The following is a 19,934-nucleotide window of genomic DNA, read 5'->3' as shown; positions in this document are numbered from 1 at the left end:
GCCAAACAGAAAAAAATTAACAGACGGAGATAATGAAAATGAATAATATAGCACAAATAGAATTAGCCGATGCTGATCATTTAAAAAAAATTGTTGAATATCACCCAAACACAGAAGATGATAATTACAAAAAGCCAAATATCGGCCAAGCAAAAAAAAAATGATTAGCTCATGCTTCTGAAAATGTCTAATATCGGCAAATAGGAATGTAACGATGAACCACGAGCCGGTTGAAAATCAGTTCAAATGTGTGACGATTCAAATCAGTTGAGATGACAAACAAATCGCAATATAGTTGGAGAAGGAGTTTATATGAATGTATTTCTGAGGGGAACTGACAGTCTTTAGAAAAGATTACGTGGTATTTTCTTTTCATCTTGCCTCTGAACGATGCATATTAATGTAGAGTTCATAAGCGCAGCTGCTTTGTTTACAGCGGTAACCAAGGAAACACTGTATCATTGCTGCTGATAAGCGCTTTGTTTACAGCGGTAACCAAGGAAACACTGTATCATTGCTGCTGATAAGCGCTTTGTTTACAGCGGTAACCAAGGAAACACTGTATCATTGCTGCTGATAAGCGCTTTGTTTACAGCGGTAACCAAGGAAACACTGTATCATTGCTGTTCATAAGCGCTTTGTTTACAGCGGTAACCATGGAAACACTGCATCATTGCTGTTGATAAGCGCTTTGTTTACAGCGGTAACCAAGGAAACACTGTATCATTGCTGCTGATAAGCGCTTTGTTTACAGCGGTAACCAAGGAAACACTGTATCATTGCTGTTCATAAGCGCTTTGTTTACAGCGGTAATCAAGGAAACACTGTATCATTGCTGCTAAGCGCTTTGTTTACAGCGGTAACCAAGGAAACACTGTATCATTGCTGCTAAGCGCTTTGTTTACAGCGGTAACCAAGGAAACACTGTATCATTGCTGTTCATAAGCGCTTTGTTTACAGCGGTAACCAAGGAAACACTGTATCATTGCTGCTGATAAGCGCCACCTGCTGGCAGAGAGTGAATTTGCTTCTCATTCACATGTTTCCTTCAGATATGTTTTATGTAGTATAGTTTAACGGACCTAAAGTCAGACCATTCTGTTTTTGCTTCAAATTTTGAAATTATACCGTCTAATTTAGATTAAAAACTGCTCATGCTGCATCTTTGTAGATTATGGAAAGAGCACAGACAAAGCCTTAGTTTGTTTCTATGAAGAGATTTATTTTATTTGAGTAACTTATTTTATTTCAGCATTACATGTTAATCGTGAGTTGAGTGAATCGTTACATCCCTGTCGTCAATATATCGGTCGACACTACATGACACTGACTATGTTTACATGAACATCAGTAATCTAATTATTTACCTTATTCTGAACAAGACAATATTATGATGAAGGTGTTTCCATGAGCTGCTTTTAGAATATTCCTTTCATGTTCCCGTTTTACATGTTATAGCACATAGATCGATTAATGGCACGTCATTACATCACCACGCACCGCCATCCGACGTCCAACCCAGAATTTCACATATAATTCATCTTCGTTCTGATGCATTTACAGTTTTGGGTGTTTCATTTTTAATTTACTGAAAGCTTGAAGTGCAGGTAATTATTTGTCGTGCTATACGAGCAAACAGACGATGGCGTTGTTGAAGCCATGCTCTTGTTTGCCGTCAAACGGTTGATCACTGCTCTGTGTATCCTGTCAAAAAACGCCGATAATAGTGTGATTAAGGTGTGTACATGTCTATACCGCACCGCGATAATGCGATTAAAATAGGAATACTCCACGTCTTTATTCGATTTGTGTTTACTTCGAGTATGAGTTTAGCCGGATTAAGGTAATCAAAAATCTCTGTTTATATGGTAGATTCTTAATCAGAGTATTGTCTTAATTGTGTTCTCCATGTAAACATACTGACTGATGTTTATATTCTGATCAGATGTTTGCGGCTCTGATACCTTCTTGTGTTTGAGGTAGGCTTTCTTGGCGGTGATGCGTCCCCTGCGGGCCTCCAGCTGTCTGGTCCTCTGCTGGAGTTTGGCCATGTCATCTCTGGGGGGGGTCAGAGGGGTCGAGGGGTCATCGGTGGACTTCATGGCGTCAGGACTCTCGTAGGTGTCGTAATAAACCACCTCCTCCTGCCTCTCTGCAAACACACACACACACACAGAGTCACACACAGATGAATGCATCATTCGTTCACTTAACTTCCAGTGATATCGTCGACTTGATTGCACAGATACTATTTGAACTGAACGGAGCTGGACAATGGCAATACTGAATTCAATGATGAACTGACTTTAACTGAAAATTGAGCGTTTACTGTTTTACATTATTACACACTATTTTTCCTATTTAATACTGTAAACTGCTTTGACACACTCTGTATTGTTAAAAGCACTATATGAATAAAGCTGACTTGACTTGAGTCAGGAGTGCAGACGCTCACCGCTCATCTGTCTGCGCAGACTCTGCAGCTGCGCCGTCAGCAGCAGCTCCTCGTACTTCAGGATCTCGAACTGGATCTCGTAGAGCTGCAGCTGGAGCTCGTAGTACATGGCCTCCAGCTGGTCCAGACGCACCATGGCGTCCTCGCCCCCCTGCAGACCCTGCATCTGCAGACACACACACACAGACCGCAGCTGACACACACACACGCATCTGTGCACTTTCACTTACAACATGTTTACTGAAACCCTGTAATGCGGCGCTGGTGGTGACGCGCTTAATGCTGTTTTATATGAGTGTGTGTGTATAAGTTTGAGTGTGTGTGTATGTGTATGAGTGCAGTATGGAGTACTTCAAGGCTCAGTACTAGGGCCATTACTTTTCATGGTTTACATACTACCCTTGGAAGATATCATCAGGAAACACGGTGTTAGCTTTCACTGTTATGCTGATGATACTCAGCTCTATATTTCTTCGCGGCTCGGCAGAATATACCAATTTGAAAAACTAAAGAAATGCACAGTCGATATAAAAAAACTGGATGAGTAATTTCTTACTGCTAAATTCTGAATTATCGGACCTAAAACCCCCACATGTAATAACCTAGAACACTGTCTAACACTTGATGGCTGCTCTGTCGATTCTTCGTCATCAATCAGGAACCTAGATGTTAGGGCTGTGCAATTAATCGCATGCAATTATCATGCGCATCTCGTCAGTAAAGCCGGTTCTGTGATTGGCGCCAAATCTTCATCACCTGTTTTCAAATGGAGCGGCAGTTAATACACAGAGCCGTAGTTCACTGACAAGCTATGCGATATCGCGTTCATAATCGAATGCGATTCATCTGCGATATTGAATGTGATATTGCCTAGCTTGTCAGTGAACTACGACTCTGTGTATTAACTGCCGCTCCATGTGAATGAGTGTGTATGAGTGTGTGTGTGTGTGTGTGTATATAGTGCCCTCCATAAATATTGGAACAGTAAAGACAAAATTGCTCTGTTGGCTGTGGAGTCAAGACATTTACAAATATGATTAAAAGATGAATATGAGACAAAACTACAGAATGTCACATTTTATTATTAGCCGTTTCAACACATACATGTTTTACCAAATAAAAAGAGCAGCACTTTTAGAGTTTATCCCTCTATCTGATGAGAGCAGAAGTATTGGAGCAGTTGCCTCTCAGGTCTTTCTGAGTGATCAGCTGTGTCCTGTTGCATTAATTCTTCAGATATTAAAAGCAGGGAATGTGTCGTATCAGTTATATCCATTACTTCTGTATTCTGAATCCTGCATTCGATGATGTCACACACAAACCAGGATGAAGACGAGGGAGCTGACTTTGAGAGAAAAGCAAGCAATTTGGATGCTAAAAGAAAAGAGGAAGTCAGTTAGAGCTCCAGCAAAAACAAAGGGCATGGAGAAATCAAGAGTTTGGAAACCACCAGCGACACCAGCAACCAACAACGACCTGATCGGCTGAGAAAACAACAGTAGTTGATGACAGACAAATCATAAAAGCTGTGAAAATGAATCCTTAAATACATGTCTGTAAAATCAGCAACAGCTTCCAGAAAGCTGGGGTGATGCTCTGACAATCTACTGTCCTCAGGAGACTTTGACACAGAATTACAGATGCTACACAGCAAGATGCAAACCTCTGACCAGCACCAAACATAGAAAGACAAGATTAGAGTTTGCAGAAAAGCACAAAGGTGAGCCAGAAGAGTTTTGGAACTGTGTTTATGGACCGATGAGACAAAGATGAACCTTTATCTAAGTGATGGGAAAGCAAATATGTGGAGAAAAAAAGGAACTGCAATGATCCCAAGCATACAGCCTCATCTGTAAAGCATGGTGGAGGTGGTGTCATGGCATGAGGACAATGACCCAAATGGAAAGTGTTAGATTGCCCAAGTCAATCTCCAGATTTAAATCTGATTGAACATGAATTTCAGCAGCTGGAGAGGAGAGTAAAGGCAGAAACTCCCCAAAACAAGCAACAATTGGGATTGGCTGCATTAAAGGCTGGGAAAAGTATTTCAAAGGATGAGAGCAAGAGTCTGGTGATGTCTATGGGTCACAGACTCACTGCTGTGATTGTGTGCAAGGGATCTGCTACTAAATAATAGCTTTTCATCTTTTATATCTGCCTGATGTTCAACTGTCCCAATACTTCTTCTCACATCAATGAGTGGGATGAACTCTAAAAGTGCTGCTCTTTTTATTTGGTAAAACATCTATGTGTTGAAACGGCTAATAATAAACTGTGACATTCTGTAGTTTTGTCTCATATTCATCTTTTAATCATATTTGCAAATGTCTTGACTCCACAGCCAACAGAGCAATTTTGTCTTTACTGTTACAATACTTTTGGAGGGCACTGTGTGAGTGTGTGTGTGTGTGTGTGTGTGTGTGTATGAACCTCCTCTCTCAGTCCGTGTTTCCTCTGTTCCAGGCAGATCTCTTTGGCACGCATCAGCTGCAGTGTTTCTTTAGAAACGGCGTACTGGAGTTTCTCCATGCGCTCCACTGCCGCCCCCCACGCAGCTTTCCCAAACTTCCTCTGGTCGGTGCGCATGCGCTCGTACATCACTGACAGAGAGAGAGAGAGAGAGAAAAGAGTAGGGTAGGGTAGGGTAGGGTAGAGTAGAGTAGAGTAGAGTAGAGTAGAGTAGGGTAGAGTAGAGTAGGGTAGGGTGGGGTAGGGTAGGGTAGGGTAGAGTAGGGTAGGGTGGGGTAGGGTAGAGTAGAGTAGAGTAGAGTAGGGTAGAGTAGAGTAGGGTAGGGTGGGGTAGGGTAGGGTAGGGTAGAGTAGAGTAGGGTAGAGTAGAGTAGGGTAGAGTAGAGTAGGGTAGGGTGGGGTAGGGTAGGGTAGGGTAGAGTAGAGTAGAGTAGAGTAGAGTAGAGTAGGGTAGAGTAGAGTAGGGTAGGGTGGGGTAGGGTAGGGTAGGGTAGAGTAGGGTAGGGTAGGGTAGAGTAGAGTAGAGTAGAGTAGAGTAGGGTGGGGTAGGGTAGGGTAGGGTAGAGTAGGGTAGGGTGGGGTAGGGTAGGGTAGGGTAGAGTAGGGTGGGGTGGGGTAGGGTAGAGTAGGGTAGGGTGGGGTAGGGTAGGGTAGGGTAGGGTGGGGTAGGGTAGAGTAGAGTAGGGTAGGGTGGGGTAGGGTAGGGTAGGGTAGAGTAGGGTAGGGTAGGGTAGAGTAGAGTAGAGTAGGGTAGAGTAGAGTAGGGTAGGGTAGAGTAGAGTAGGGTAGAGTAGAGTAGGGTAGGGTGGGGTAGGGTAGGGTAGGGTAGAGTAGGGTAGGGTGGGGTAGGGTAGAGTAGAGTAGAGTAGAGTAGGGTAGAGTAGAGTAGGGTAGAGTAGAGTAGGGTAGAGTAGAGTAGGGTAGGGTGGGGTAGGGTAGGGTAGGGTAGAGTAGAGTAGGGTAGGGTAGAGTAGAGTAGAGTAGAGTAGAGTAGAGTAGAGTAGAGTAAGTGTAAATCAACATTTGACTCCAAGATCCTCACAGTATGTCCGATACTTCTCCTAGAATTAAAATTTCATGTTCAGTCTTTTTTTAATACTGAAATTAGGAGTGGCATTATTGTAAAATTATTAAATAAAATAATTATAAATGATTAAATTACATGCTAGGGCTGCATGATACATCGTTTCAACATCAGACTCGTGATGAGCGCAATAGTCAGATCGCAGGAGGTGTGATGCAGGGCCAAACATATACATTCTTTTGTGTTTGATTCAAAAGAAAAAAAACTCACATGGTTCTATATTTGCCAGACAAAGTAATGAATTCTGATTTAAGGGTTCTTAAAAAAATATATTAACAAAGCACATGTTTGTTGCTTCACGTTTTTGCGTGCGCATGGAGAAATGAGCGAGAAATAGAAGATTTGGTCGCAAAAAAAAATGCATCGTCAGTTATATGGAAATATTTTGGATACAGAAATGATGATGTTGACTAAAAACAGGTACTTTGTCGGGAGTGCCTTGCAGTTGTTGCAACAAAATAACTAATTTGTTTGATCATTTAAGTGGGCACCACAAAACTCTGTATGACGAGTGCAAAGCCAGATCTGATTGCCGTCCAAAAGCTGCTTTAAACACAAAGTATGCTCACAACAAATGTTGATTTCATTTAGTTAATAGAAGTTAACTGATAAAGAAAATCTATTTATGACATTATTTTTGACAGCATCCTCATTTTACAGCATTTTTACACAAGAGCCTGAAGCTTTTAACAGTTCTGCAGCTTTGCAGGAGGTTTCTTGAAGCAGAGACACAGTTCTTCTGGATTTAGTCTCAGTTTGTTCTGTTTCTTCATGTCATTCCAGACAGACTGATGATGATCAGATCAGATCTCAAACATCTCACTGGATTATTACTATTAATGGCTAAATTAATGTTTGGAAATATAAACTGATATTTCATTCGGATATACTACAGCAAAAAATAGAAATAACTGACTTAAAACACTACTATTTTCAGAAGCTAAAAAATGGTTTTAATTATATATATATATATATATACATACACAGTATTCATCTTTTAATCATATTTGCAAACGTCTTGACTCCACAGCCAACAGAGCAATTTTGTCTTTACTGTTCCAATACTTATGGAGGGCACTGTATATATGTATGTATATATATATATATATATATATATATATATAGCAATGTCAGTTTTTTCCAATATCGTGCAGCCCTAATACATGCCTAACCCTAACAAGACTTTCTGTAAAGCTGTTTTGAAACAATGTGAGTTCTGAAGTAAATTTAATATCTTCATGCCTTACAGTTGCATGTAGCAGATCAGAGCTGGACGATAATACAGTTACATTTTACAAATAAACAAGATGTGCAGAGGCCCCTGTTGGACCAGATAGTCAGCTATATATAATGCAGTAGATTGTAAGCCATTCCTGTCAGATATTGCTGATCATGTTCGCAGTGAAAGACATCGGTCTCACCTTTCTGAGCGCGAGCCGTGGTCTCGAAGTATTTGACGGTCAGGTCCTGTATGGACAGCACAGCGGTGTGAGCCTTCCTCTGCCAGTCCTCATCCTCCCTGCGCAGAGACTCCACTCGCCTCGGCCCCAGACGCTCCGTCTCCAGAGAGATCTGGCACACACACACACGTCAGCCGTGACACACACACACACACACACACACACACACACACACACACACAGCCAGTTGTTACAGTGCAGACAGTCTGTTAAGACCAAGCCAAGTCATTTATTTGATTCTCTCATTCATGTGAGTCACTTGAGTCATGAGAATGATTCAGACCAGGGGAAGTCGTGGCCTAATGGTTAGAGAGTTGGACTTGTAATCCAAAGGTTGTGGGTTCGAGTCTCGGGCCGGCAGGGATTGTAGGTGGGGGGAGTGAATGTCCAGCGCTCTCTCCACCCTCAATACCACGACTGAGGTGCCCTTGAGCAAGACACCGAACCCCCAACTGCTCCCCGGGCGCTGCAGCATAAATGCCCACTGCTCCGGGTGTGTGTTCACGGTGTGTGTGTGTGCACTGCTGTGTGTGTGTGTGTGTGTGTGCACGTTGGATGGGTTAAATGCAGAGCACGAATTCCGAGTATGGGTCACCATACTTGGGAGTATGTCACTTCACACAAAAAAAAAAAAAAAAAAAAAAAAAAAGACCAATAACTGTGTTTGAGACTGATTTCTGCGTTTTTCTGAATGATTCATTAAAAAGAATCAGTTCATAAGAGTCATTTGTTGGTGAATCACAGTACACTGGTCATGCTGTGTGTTTGTAGGTCATCACAGTAGAAACACTGGGACTGACCCGAACAACCGACACAAACACGACGAGTCACGAACACACCGTACTGTGATGATCACCAGTGAATCAAGACTGTGTGTTTAATGTGTGTGTGTGTGTGTTAGCAAAACTTTCTTGAACAGAATGTTCAGACACACACTTACAGTATAAACACTGCAGAAACTATAATGTAAACCAGATGCTGCTGTGGCGTACAGTATATACACACACACACACACACACACACACACGGTCCTGAGAGAGTCGTCTGAATCACGTCATGCTTTAAATATCCTGATCTCACTATGCTGCCCAGCGCATATGAACATGATCTGATGATGTAAATTAACAACTTCATAAGATATTTTAGAGTTTTAAAAATGTATATTCATAATAAAAATGTTCATGTCACTTTTAGCTTTAATTAATTGATGTGAATTGTCCAGCAACAGAAATCACACTTTCAGTCAAAAATATGGAATAATTATGATTTTTTTGTGTTTTTATTTGATCAAATGTACAGTAAAAACAGTGAAATATTATTACGGTTTAAACTAGCTGTTTTCTGTGTGAATATGTGTTAAACTGTAATGTATTTCTGTGATCTGCAGCTGTATTTTCAGCATCATTACTCCAGTCTTCAGTGTCACATGATCTTCAGAAATCATTCTAAGGCCTTGTTTATACTGCAGGTCTTGATGCTCAATTCTGATTTGTTGCCTATATATATTTTTTTAGCTGTTACACCTTCTTTCAGTTGTGACCCATATCCGATTCATGCGTTTACACTTGCCATACCGTCTGAAACATGCGTTGATGTCATTTAGCGCCTCCACACGGGCTTCCTCCCGAGAATAATGTGACCTGTGCTGACAAAACCAGTCGAGCACATTTGAAAAATCAATTATTTTCACATTCTCCATTAAAAGACCTTCAAAATTATGTAGGATTTTTTGGAATCGGAACAAAAAATGATTGCTACACCCGTTTAGAGTCGATACAGAGTCAGCAAGGTTGATTATGAGAAAGATTCAAATAGGGTACCATATTAATAATCACAATATAGCTGTTTTTTATTTTATCTTTCCTATTATAAATAAGAATAGATGGAAAAAAACAGTATAGGAACAAATAGCCTAGAAAGAAACAAATAACGCATTACCTTTATCATTTTACGTCTAAACAAAAGCATGCATATAGCCTACGAAAAACAAATGATCAAATGTAAAAATCACTTGTGTATTCATTACAAATAAATGGATTCTTCTAACTATAAAAGCAGTGAAATGAAGGATAGCACTGAGACTGACGGCCTACTGTAATGCACGAGTCACAGTTACACATCAGATGTTTTTCCCCATCAGTTCAAGCGTTCACTGAGACAGAACAGATTATTGTTTGTGTGAATACTGAAATACCGTAATTGTGTGTATTTATTGGGATCGTGCGCCGTTATGCATGCTCTTCAGATGACAGTCAGCACGAGAAGCGAGCGGAGAAAAGGTAATCCTCTCAGAAAATATACAATTAAAGATACTTTTAGATGTTTAATTACTATTTGGAGCATTGGGATCGCTAAACGAGGGCTTAATGAATAAATTTTCGTGAAAAACTCAAATTCGACATTTTTCACTTTTTTTATTTGAATTTTTTGTCCTGCCTGTAGCTCACTATAGCCCGTGCGCGTTTACACTCATTTGGCCAGTTTTAATGACCTACAGATCGCGATGCCTCAGAAAATCCCATCTGCCTGTATACATGACAGTCGCATTGGCACAGGTCCCAATTATATCTGATTTATTTCCACATATGAATGAGGCCTGAATCCGATCTTGCTATATTCGAATGCATGCGTCTTTTTCCTGTTTACGCTGTCATAGAACAGATCCGATCTGTGTCACATACGAGCAAAAAATTGGAATTGGGTCACATTTAACTGACAGTGCAAACGGGGCCTAATATGCTGATTTCCTGTTCAAGAAACATTTCTGATTATTAGCAATGCTAAAAACAGTTGTACTGCACAATATTTTTGTGGAAACCGTGATACATTTTATGTTTTAGGATTCACAGATGAATTGGTCAATTTGATGCATCCTTGCTGAATTAAAATCTTGTATTCTTTGATTGTAAAAACAGTGAAACTAAACCCTGCTTGTTTTGTTTTGTGTTCAGTGATTGGATTGGCTCATGATCTACGAGACTCTTCCGACCGCCAGCAGGACGTCCAGACTCTGGTGCGTCTCGTCACATGTCTAATTCATGTATGGAAACGCGATACCCACACTGCACCTCTCTGATCACATGACACTCGATCTGGCCGTCCCATAATGCCTCAGTCACTCATTCATCTCCTCATGCATTCATTCATGCGGTGCTCGCTGCCCATATGTTCATTTGACACACTGCTGTGTGTGTGTGTGTGTTTGTGCATACATTTATATGTGTTTGTGTGTGTGACTGTGTGTGTGTGTGTATGCATTTATATGTGTATGTGTATTAGTGTTTGTGTGTGTGTGTGTGTATGCATGCACTAATGTGTATGTGTTTACTATAAAAATCCCTTAATTCACAGAAAACACTTGCAAATATGAGCATGCAGTATTTGCATGTGCTTTTGTGTGAATGATGAGGGGTCTCCGTGTCATACACACAGATACCTGAATTGTCAGTTTGTCAGGTAAACCGCAGAAACAGTGCCGAGAGGGTCATTTGCATACAGGTGTTGTGTGTGTGTGTGTGTGTGTGTTTGTAAACTCAATGAAGTGCTGAGTCATGACACTGGTTTAGAGTCTCACACACACACACACACACACACACACAGACGTGATTCTCTCTTTCTCCACCCTTAATGTGATTAGAGCGGGGGCTTATGGGAAGCAGCGGTCGCTATGACGGCAGGAGGTTGTGTGTGTGTGTGTGTGTACCTTGATCTGCTGTCTGCGCAGCATGGCCAGCTCACGCATGTCTCTGAAGGGCTGCAGCAGATAGTGGTAGAGCTCAGTCGTGGCCTCCACCAGATCTCCATACGCCTCGTCCTGCTCCGCATACAGCTGCAGCAGCTCCACCATCCGCTCCACGCCGCGCTGCTTCTCCAGCATCTGCACACACACACACACACGTCACATGACAATAACAACACACACACACACACACACACACACACACACACACGAGTCACACACTGACCGATGTCTGTTCAGGATTATTTACATCTTAAGGTTATTAAATGGCTGTGATTTATTTTAAATAATATACTGTGTGTTTAAGAGTGAAGCGTTTACACGTCAGCAGCTCGTGAGTATGTTTTCAGTGTCTCAGTTCACAGTAAATGATCCACACGAGCTCCGTCTGCATCAGCTGTGAGTTTGAGCACAATCTCCACAAACTCATCATGAGAAGCGCTGATCAACTGAAAAGAGGCTTTAAGGACTCCAGTAAGTGATTTCAGAGAAAATCTGTTGATAATTGAAATCACCAAAACAAACACCCCTGCCTCAAAGAATCCCGCCCCTATCTTGATAGCTCCGCCCTCAAATTCACACACATGCTATGCAACAGGCACCTCCCCCGTCCTGAGTGGACACGCCCCTTACTGCTGATTGGCTAGAAGTGTGTTTTGTGCTCAGTCTGATCCACTTTCTCTCTCAGAAATCATTTACTAGAACTTTAGTGTTTGAAAATGTAGAAACTAAGACAGCTATAAACAATAGTATAACATACAAATTGATATCATTTTTCTTAAATACTAATTTTATTATTATAATAATAATAATTTCTATAACCAAAATTGGGCAAATTGTTTAGGCCTACGAACTATTTTTATTCAGAAAATACATCAATACTTTCATTAGCAGCCGGTGTGATTGATGAGAACCAGGGTTATTATCGTTAACTAATAACTAAAACATTTCTGTTAACCGATATAAAGCTTAAATAAAATATTGCATGAAAAACAAACTAAATGAAAATAAGACATTTTGCCTTAGCAACTGAAACTGGTTTTAAAGCATTAGCTAAAAAAAAGCTAAAATTACTTACTAGAAATAAATAATAAATAAAAACTAGTGCTGTCAAACAATTAATCACGATTAATCGCATCCAAAATAAAAGTTGTTTACATAATGAGTGTGTACTGTGTATATTTATTATGAATATACAAACACACATATACAATATACATTTCAAAAATATTTACACACACACATATATATATTCATATAATGTATATTATATTTAAACATTTAATATATAAACATAACATTTTTCTTAAATATATACATGCATGTGTGTGTGTTTACATATACATATTAAATATACACAGTACACACACACATTATGTAAAACTTATTTTGGATGCGATTTATCGCGATTAATTGTTTGACAGCACTAATAAAAACTAAAACAGAACTAAAGCTAAAACTGAAATAAGATCAAAGTAAACTTAAATCATACCTAAAAAAAGTCATAACTGAGAAAAAAAAAAAGCAAAAACTACTACAAAATTTTAAAAAGCACATAAGCTTACATAATAACATTAGGTTATTGATTATTATCTTTTGTCTGGATCCTGTTCTCGAGAGGAAACTGTTCGAGTCACATCAGATCAGTGTCGTCGTGATGCTGGTGAACAGTGCGCTCAGATCTTCATCACACACACACACACGCGCACACACACACGCACACACACACACACACACACACACACACACAGGAGTTTGTGCAGTCAGTAAATGACTCTGTGTTTGTGCTCGGTGAATGTTGAGCTGTGTTCGCTGATGAATGGACTGTCTGTGAGTCTGAGTGTAACTCAAACACTGCTCCGTTCATCAGCAACACTGAGCCTCTGTTGACCTTGACGACCGGTCGCCATGGAGACGAGCTGCAGTTGTTCAGGTACAAACACACCTGCTGTAACGGACCGGCTCTGATTTGAATGCACACCTGCTGATGCTTCCACGTCTATTGTTGCTGTAAACATTATTCACATCTGGTCACATGACTGTGAATGAGTTGGAGTTAAAACTTCTAATGAAGTTACACTGGTCAAAACGTTTGAGGTTGCTGAGATTTTTATTTTGAAAGAGTCTCTTCTGCTCACCAAGGCTGCATTTATTTGATCGAAAATACAGTAAAAATTGTGAAATATTATTCTAATTTGTTTCCTATGTGAATATGTGTTAAAGTGTAATGTATTTCTGTGATCTGCAGCTGTATTTTCAGCATCATTACTGCAGTCTTCAGTGTCACATGATCTTCAGAAATCATAATAATATACTGATTTACTGATCAACAAACATTTCTGATTATTATCAATGTTGAACACAGTTGTGCTGTTTTTGTGTAAACTGTCATACATTTTATTTTTCAGAATTCACAGATCAATAGAAAGTTCAAAAGATCAGCATTTATTTTTGTAACATTATAAATGTCTTTACTGGCACTTTTGATTAATTTAATGCATCCTTGATGAATTAAAGTATTAATTTCTTATAAAAAAAGTGTCTATTGGCGAGTGCAAGTTTGGACCGAGAGGATTTTAACTGATGATGATGATGATGATGAAGGGCTGTGTGCGCAGTCACAGGATGATTCTAGTGTTGGTTCTCACACTCTGTCCATGCTGGAAAACCCCTCAATCTGTGACATCACATCCTGTTTCCCCTCTCCTGTTTTTGGCACAGGATACGTGAGTCACTGTGGAAAACATCCTGATTGGCTGACAGCAGTGATGTCATGTGACTCTTCCATGGGGATCGCTTCTACATCATCAGGCTGAATGAGCTGCAGGTTTGTGTGTGTGTGTGTGTGTTTAATGGCCTGTGTCTCCAGTATTTATGACACATTTGCACATTAATATGTATGATTAAGTGTGAATGAGCAACATCCCACACACACAGGCTCAAACACAAACACATGCAGCAGTGTTTCACCTGCTCCACCCATCAGGAAATCACACCAGTCACTGCTGACCTTTGACCCGCTGACTGCAGAACCCGTCACAAACACACGCTAGATAACAGCTGTCTGAACACTCGTCTGAGAGTGTGTGTGTGTGAGAGAGTGTGTGAGTGTGCGTGTGTGTGTGAGTGAGAGAGTGTGAGAGTGTGTGCTGTTTGAGTCTTGTTTACAGTCAGGCGTCCTGCTGACTGGTTGATGTTGAACACATGCAGTTTAGGGATAAACAGCGCTTTGAGACGTAGAACCAAACGTTCGGTTTGATTTAAATTTGGGGGAAAAAAATGGATTTTTCATAGTGTCCTGAAAATGTAATTTTTGTTAAACGTTTAATGAATTGTTTCACAATTTCAATTAATTAGGCTTGCATTTTAATTATATAAAAATAAATAAATATTTTGCATTTTTTCTGGATTCTATTCAAATGGTAAAAATAACTATTTTAATTTTACCATTTGAATAGAATCCAGAAAAAATGCAATTGGAATTTAGGGAAAAAATGAATTGGAGAAAATAGCACATTTTATTAGACCCTTAATATGCTAACGAGCCCCTATGTGCTAACGAGCGCCAATCAAAACACAAACACCATCCTGATTGATCTTCAGTCACTGGACACACACAAATGTCTCTGATCCGCCGACGAAAACAAATCAGGGCCTGTTTGTAGGGTTGCACAATTTTGGCCAGAATTTTGAGAAAAATTATTTTACACTACAAATGTCTTAATCTCAAATGTTAAACCATCAAACTTTTATTCTGACAGAAAACCACAGAAGCGTGCGCTCCTTAAAGCTTCTCTTCTGTTGATCAGTGCTTCTTATTACACGTTGATGAAGATGTTTAGCTCATGTTTCGTTCCCAAACGCACATTAAAGCGACTCAGAGAGCTGGAGTTCATGGTTTACTGTGAGAAACATCACGAGCTGCTGGTGTGTAAACGAACACAGGGCCACGCTTCACTCTGAAACACACAGACTTTGTGATTTGATAATCGCCACATAAAGCCATTTCTTGATTTGGGGTTTATTTTGGTTAGTCATGCAGCACGGATCACTCTAAACAAACACATCAAAGCACCACATAAACATTGACTCATGTTCACACACCGTCACACAACACTTCAACACTAGCAGTGTTATCATCTGAACTGACCGCGAGTGTGTGTGTGCTTCTTGTGTGCCAGTAAACAACACTCGCTGGGATGTTTGTGTCTGATGATATTCACTCATTTATAACTGTGTGTTTATGTGTGTGTGTGTATATGAGTGTGTGTGTGCATGCTTGTGTGAAAGCGTGTTTCTGTGTGTTAATTAGTGTGTGTGTATTTGAGAGTGTGTGTGTGTGTGTGTGCGTTTTGTGTATGTGTATGCATGTGTGTGTTTGTGTATTTGTGTGTGTGTGTGTATTTGAGTGTGTGTGTATGTGCAAGTGTGTGTGTGCGCATTTTGTGTGTGACTGTGTTTGTATATAAGTGTATGCATGTGTGTGTTTGTGTATATTTGCGTGTGTATGTACATGTGTGTGTGCGTTTTGTGTGTGTGTTTGTGTATATGCGTGTATGTGCATGTGAGTGTGTGTGTGTATATAAGTGTGTATGCATGCGTTTTTGTGTATATGCGTGTGTATGTGCATGTGTTTGTTTGTGTATTTGTGTGTATATGCGTGTGTATGTGCATGTGTGCGTGTGTATATATATATATATATGTGTATGTGTATGTATGTGTGTGTGAGTGTGAGAGTGTAATCCTCTCACACTCATTGTGCTGTCTCTGGGTCAGGTTTCTCTGACAGATGGTGGTTTAGGGGTTCAGTGACCCGTGTGCTGATCATCACATCTAGTGATGCTTTACTAGGTTTAGTTCTACTGTAAGTGCTGAGGCTCCGCCCACATCACTGTAATCAATGAGCGATCTGGGTTATTAATATCTGACTGTGTTGTTGACTCACGTGTCAATCAATAAGAACAAATGCCTTCAGTCTCTGAAGATTCTCAGATGACACATAGGAGTGTTTCTGTGAGGTCGTGTGTGTGTGTGTGTGTGTGTGTTCAGTCAGTGGGGTGATGCAGCAGTTGTTGTTTTCATACTTTCATGTTCAAACATATATATGTGACAGATGCATCACAGCAGGTGTCATACTGTCATTTGCTGTAAACAGACACAAACACACTTCAACAAAAACAACTGAAAAGAAGTTTGCGTTTGAACCCAAACAGCAGCTCTAGTGTTGTGAATGAAGACAGTCAGTAGTGTGTGTGTGTGTGTGTGTGTGTGTGTGTTTGGGGTTAGTTGAGTCAAATTTATTTGTATAGCGCTTTTCACAGCAGCTTTACAGAAAATCATGAGATTCATGTTTATATCTTTATGCTTTGTAGCCATTTATCAGATTAGAGCTGGACGATAATAAAGCTACATCTAGAGATGATATAAACAATCCAGCGCTTGAGATTCATTCTATAGTTTATATCCAGCTGACAGAACTTTAGCTAATGGTTCCGTCAACGTTACAAACAAACATGGATAGCGTTCTCAATGTTAGCACTAAAACATGTATACACCGTTCATGGAATGTTTTTCTGAAACTTGTTTGTCTAATTATTTAAAATGGTCATCTCTCCTAGTTTCCGATGTTCAGAGAACACTCAAAAGTAACGTTCCCATAATGTTTGCAAAATTATCAAATGGAACGTTCATATAACCAAGAAAAAACGTTTTAATGTTTCTTCTTGATTACATTCTTAACATTTAAACAATGTTTTAAACATTCTGAGAAATTTTAGAAATAACATTTTTATAACTTTTCAGGAACATTAGCAAAACGTTCGTGGAACATATTTTTGCAAACTGTGAGTCGCCTCACACACAAGTACTGTATATACAGTATAGGCCACTATATAGCTTTATATATGGAGCGCTGCAATAATAGATTGAGATATGATCAATCACACAGTTAAGGTTTGCTATATCTGTCCCTGCAGCACAGAAGCAGTCATCAGTAGCACAGGTATATCTGTAGCAATAGACAACAATACATTGTATGGATCAAAATTATACATTTCTCTTTTATGCCAAAAATCATTAGGATATTAAGATCATGTTCCATGAAGATATTTAGTGAATTTCCTACCAAAAATATATCAATTTTTGATTAGTAATATGCATTGCTAAGAACTTCATTTGAACAACTTTAAAGGTGATTTTGTCAATATTTAGATTTTTTTGCTCCCTCAGATTCCAGATTTTCAAATAGTTGTATCTCAGCCAAATATTGTCCTATCATAACAAACCATACATCAATGGAAAGATTATTTATTCAGCTCTCAGATGTATAAATCTCAATTTCACAAAATTGACCCTTATGACTGGTTTTGGTCTCGGGATGATGTTGGCGAGTTTAGAGACGGTCGTTAATTAGTCTCACCTGCTGCAGGTGTGTCTTGGCTCTCTGGAGCGCGTCCTCGTAGCCCTTCTGCCGGAGCTCGCTCAGACTCTCGTAGTACTCCTCGGAGTCGTCGCAGTCGGGGAACAGCACCTGGGACAGGATCCTCCATCCACAGGTGTCCAGCGCGTGCCCCAGGTACACCTGCAGCTGGAAGCAGAGCGCGTCCGCGTGGCGCGCGCTCAGCTCGGGCGCACCGAACAGCACCGACCACACCGTCTGCTCCTCGGGGAAGGCGGGCAGACACGGCTCCAGGTCCGAGTTGACGGCGCACAGTTGCAGGTGAGCGGCACGCAGCTCCTGGAACGAGAAGAGGCCTGCCCAGCTGGAGTCCGGCGGCGCGTCACCGAGCTCCGGCTCCGCGCTCCCGCCACGCCGCTGCACAGTCCGGTCGTGGCACGTGACTGCGAGCTTGCCCTCGATGTCGTTCCAGGCGACGATGAAGACGAACTTGTGCTTGTCTTTCTCCTCGAAGGCGTTGGGACGCACCGACACCCATCCGCACTCCAGCGCGTCCTCCATCATGGATCCGGGGACTGCTCAGCAGAAGAAAGAAAGGCCAGACGCGCGAGAAAACCGTTAATAACACTGATTTCCCGTCTGCTTCTGTGTCCTGACGCGCGCGCGCATCGCTGCGCGTTCACACCCGCGCGCGTCGCGTCCCTCGCGAGGCGTTTTGCGCGCTGAACCGCATCTTTAACATCACCGATGTTTCTCATCCGACGACGACTCACTGGGCGCTGACGTCACACAGAGGAGGACGTAAACATCTGCACGTGGGACACGCTCGCTGCGTGATGACGCCATCGGAGACGCACGGTGGTCGTCGTGGCCATAGATGTGTATAGATACCTCATTCGACCGCGGCGAGCGCGGAGACGCGTCCGCCATCTTGGAACGGTCAACTCGATGTCATTCACCACACTATTCTAATTCTATTTGGTCCATTTCTTGACTTGTCCTTCTAACACTTGCTCTCTCGATTCCTTTTGTAACTGCTTGTTTTCTTTGTTATCTGCTTGATGCTGGAAAGCTGAACAGAGTTAGATCTGCTGTGTATACACCGCTTGCTAATTAGGTTGATTACTGATTGTGCTCCTCCTGTTAATTATCTGAACGTGCTCTTCCTGAACTTTCTTAATCGTGTGTGTGTGTGTGTGTGTGTGTGTGTGTGTGTGTGTGTCTGTGCATGTTTATGTGGTTTATGAGGACACAAATGTGTATAATGACATGGGTATGACAGAGGTATTACAATATGAAGGTGGTTTATGAGGACACTGCCTATGTCCCCGTAATTCAAAAGGCTTAAAAAACATACTAAATGGTGTTTTTTTGAAAATCTAAAAATGCAGAAAGTCTCCTGTGAGGGCTAAGTTTAGGTGTAGGGTTGGTGTAGGGCAATAGCACACACAGTTTGTTCAGTATAAAAACCATTACGCCTATGGAGAGTCCCCATAAACCACAAAAACCAACATGTGTGTGTGTGTGTGTGTGTGTGTGTGTGTGTGTGTGAGAGACAAAACCAGTCATAAGGGTCAATTTTTCAAAACTGAGATCTCTGCATCACCTGAAGGCTGAATAAATAATCTTTCCATTGATGTATGGTTTGTTATGATCGGACAATATTTGTCTGAGATACAACTATTTGAAAATCTGGAATCTGAGGGAGCAAAAAAATCTAAATATTGAGAAAATCTCCTTTAAAGTTGTTCAAATGAAGTTCTTAGCAATGCATATTACTAATCAAAAATGAAGTTTTGATATATTTATTGTAGGAAATGTACTAAATATCTTCATGGAACGTGATCTTAATATCCTAATGATTTTTGTCATTAAAGAAAAATGTATAATTTTGACTCATACAATGTATTGTTGGATATTGCTACAAATATTCCTGTGCTACTGATGACTGCATATATATATATATATATATATACACACAAAAACCTTGCTACATGTACTGTTAGGCTAACCAAGACTTGTCATTGCACTTGCATGTTATTGCTCTTTTGTTGATTTTAGCGTCTGCTAAATGACTAGATGTAAATGTATATGGGTTCTCAGACCATCAGCTGTGCAGGATTGTGCATCTTTGAACATTCTTTGATTTCTATGGTGAATCATGTCAAGTTGACCGTTACAATATGGCGGACGGCTTAAGTCTAGTGGCCCATAGAAACAGTTGCTAATGAGGCATCTACGTATATCTATGTCCGTGGCTCAGCCAGAGATTAGTGTTCGACAGTGACGGCGCTGCACCAGGGCTAGGGGGCGCTGTAGCTATATATAGC

General features: G+C 40.7%; 1 protein-coding gene across 1 annotated transcript in view; it reads right to left on the bottom strand.

Moving 5' to 3' along the window:
- The window catches only part of LOC306862887 (junction-mediating and -regulatory protein-like), a 29,376-nt gene extending 10,961 nt beyond the window's left edge, over window positions 1–18,415 (bottom strand). Inside the window, exons 1-6 of the mRNA XM_079405944.1 lie at window positions 17,626–18,415; window positions 11,172–11,345; window positions 7,430–7,580; window positions 4,886–5,055; window positions 2,456–2,621; window positions 1,965–2,152 (exon numbers count right to left, since the gene is read on the bottom strand). Of these exons, the coding sequence (XP_079262070.1) occupies window positions 1,965–2,152; window positions 2,456–2,621; window positions 4,886–5,055; window positions 7,430–7,580; window positions 11,172–11,345; window positions 17,626–18,168 (1,392 nt within the window). The 5' untranslated portion in view covers window positions 18,169–18,415. The remainder of the gene's footprint in view (window positions 1–1,964; window positions 2,153–2,455; window positions 2,622–4,885; window positions 5,056–7,429; window positions 7,581–11,171; window positions 11,346–17,625) is intronic.
- Window positions 18,416–19,934: the final 1,519 nt, after the last annotated feature.

This window comes from Barbus barbus (assembly GCF_936440315.1).
Source record: "Barbus barbus genome assembly, chromosome: 43".
Lineage (NCBI taxonomy): Eukaryota > Metazoa > Chordata > Actinopteri > Cypriniformes > Cyprinidae > Barbus > Barbus barbus.
Note: the sequence above shows the minus strand (reverse complement) of the source record. Positions and strands in the feature narration are given on the sequence as shown.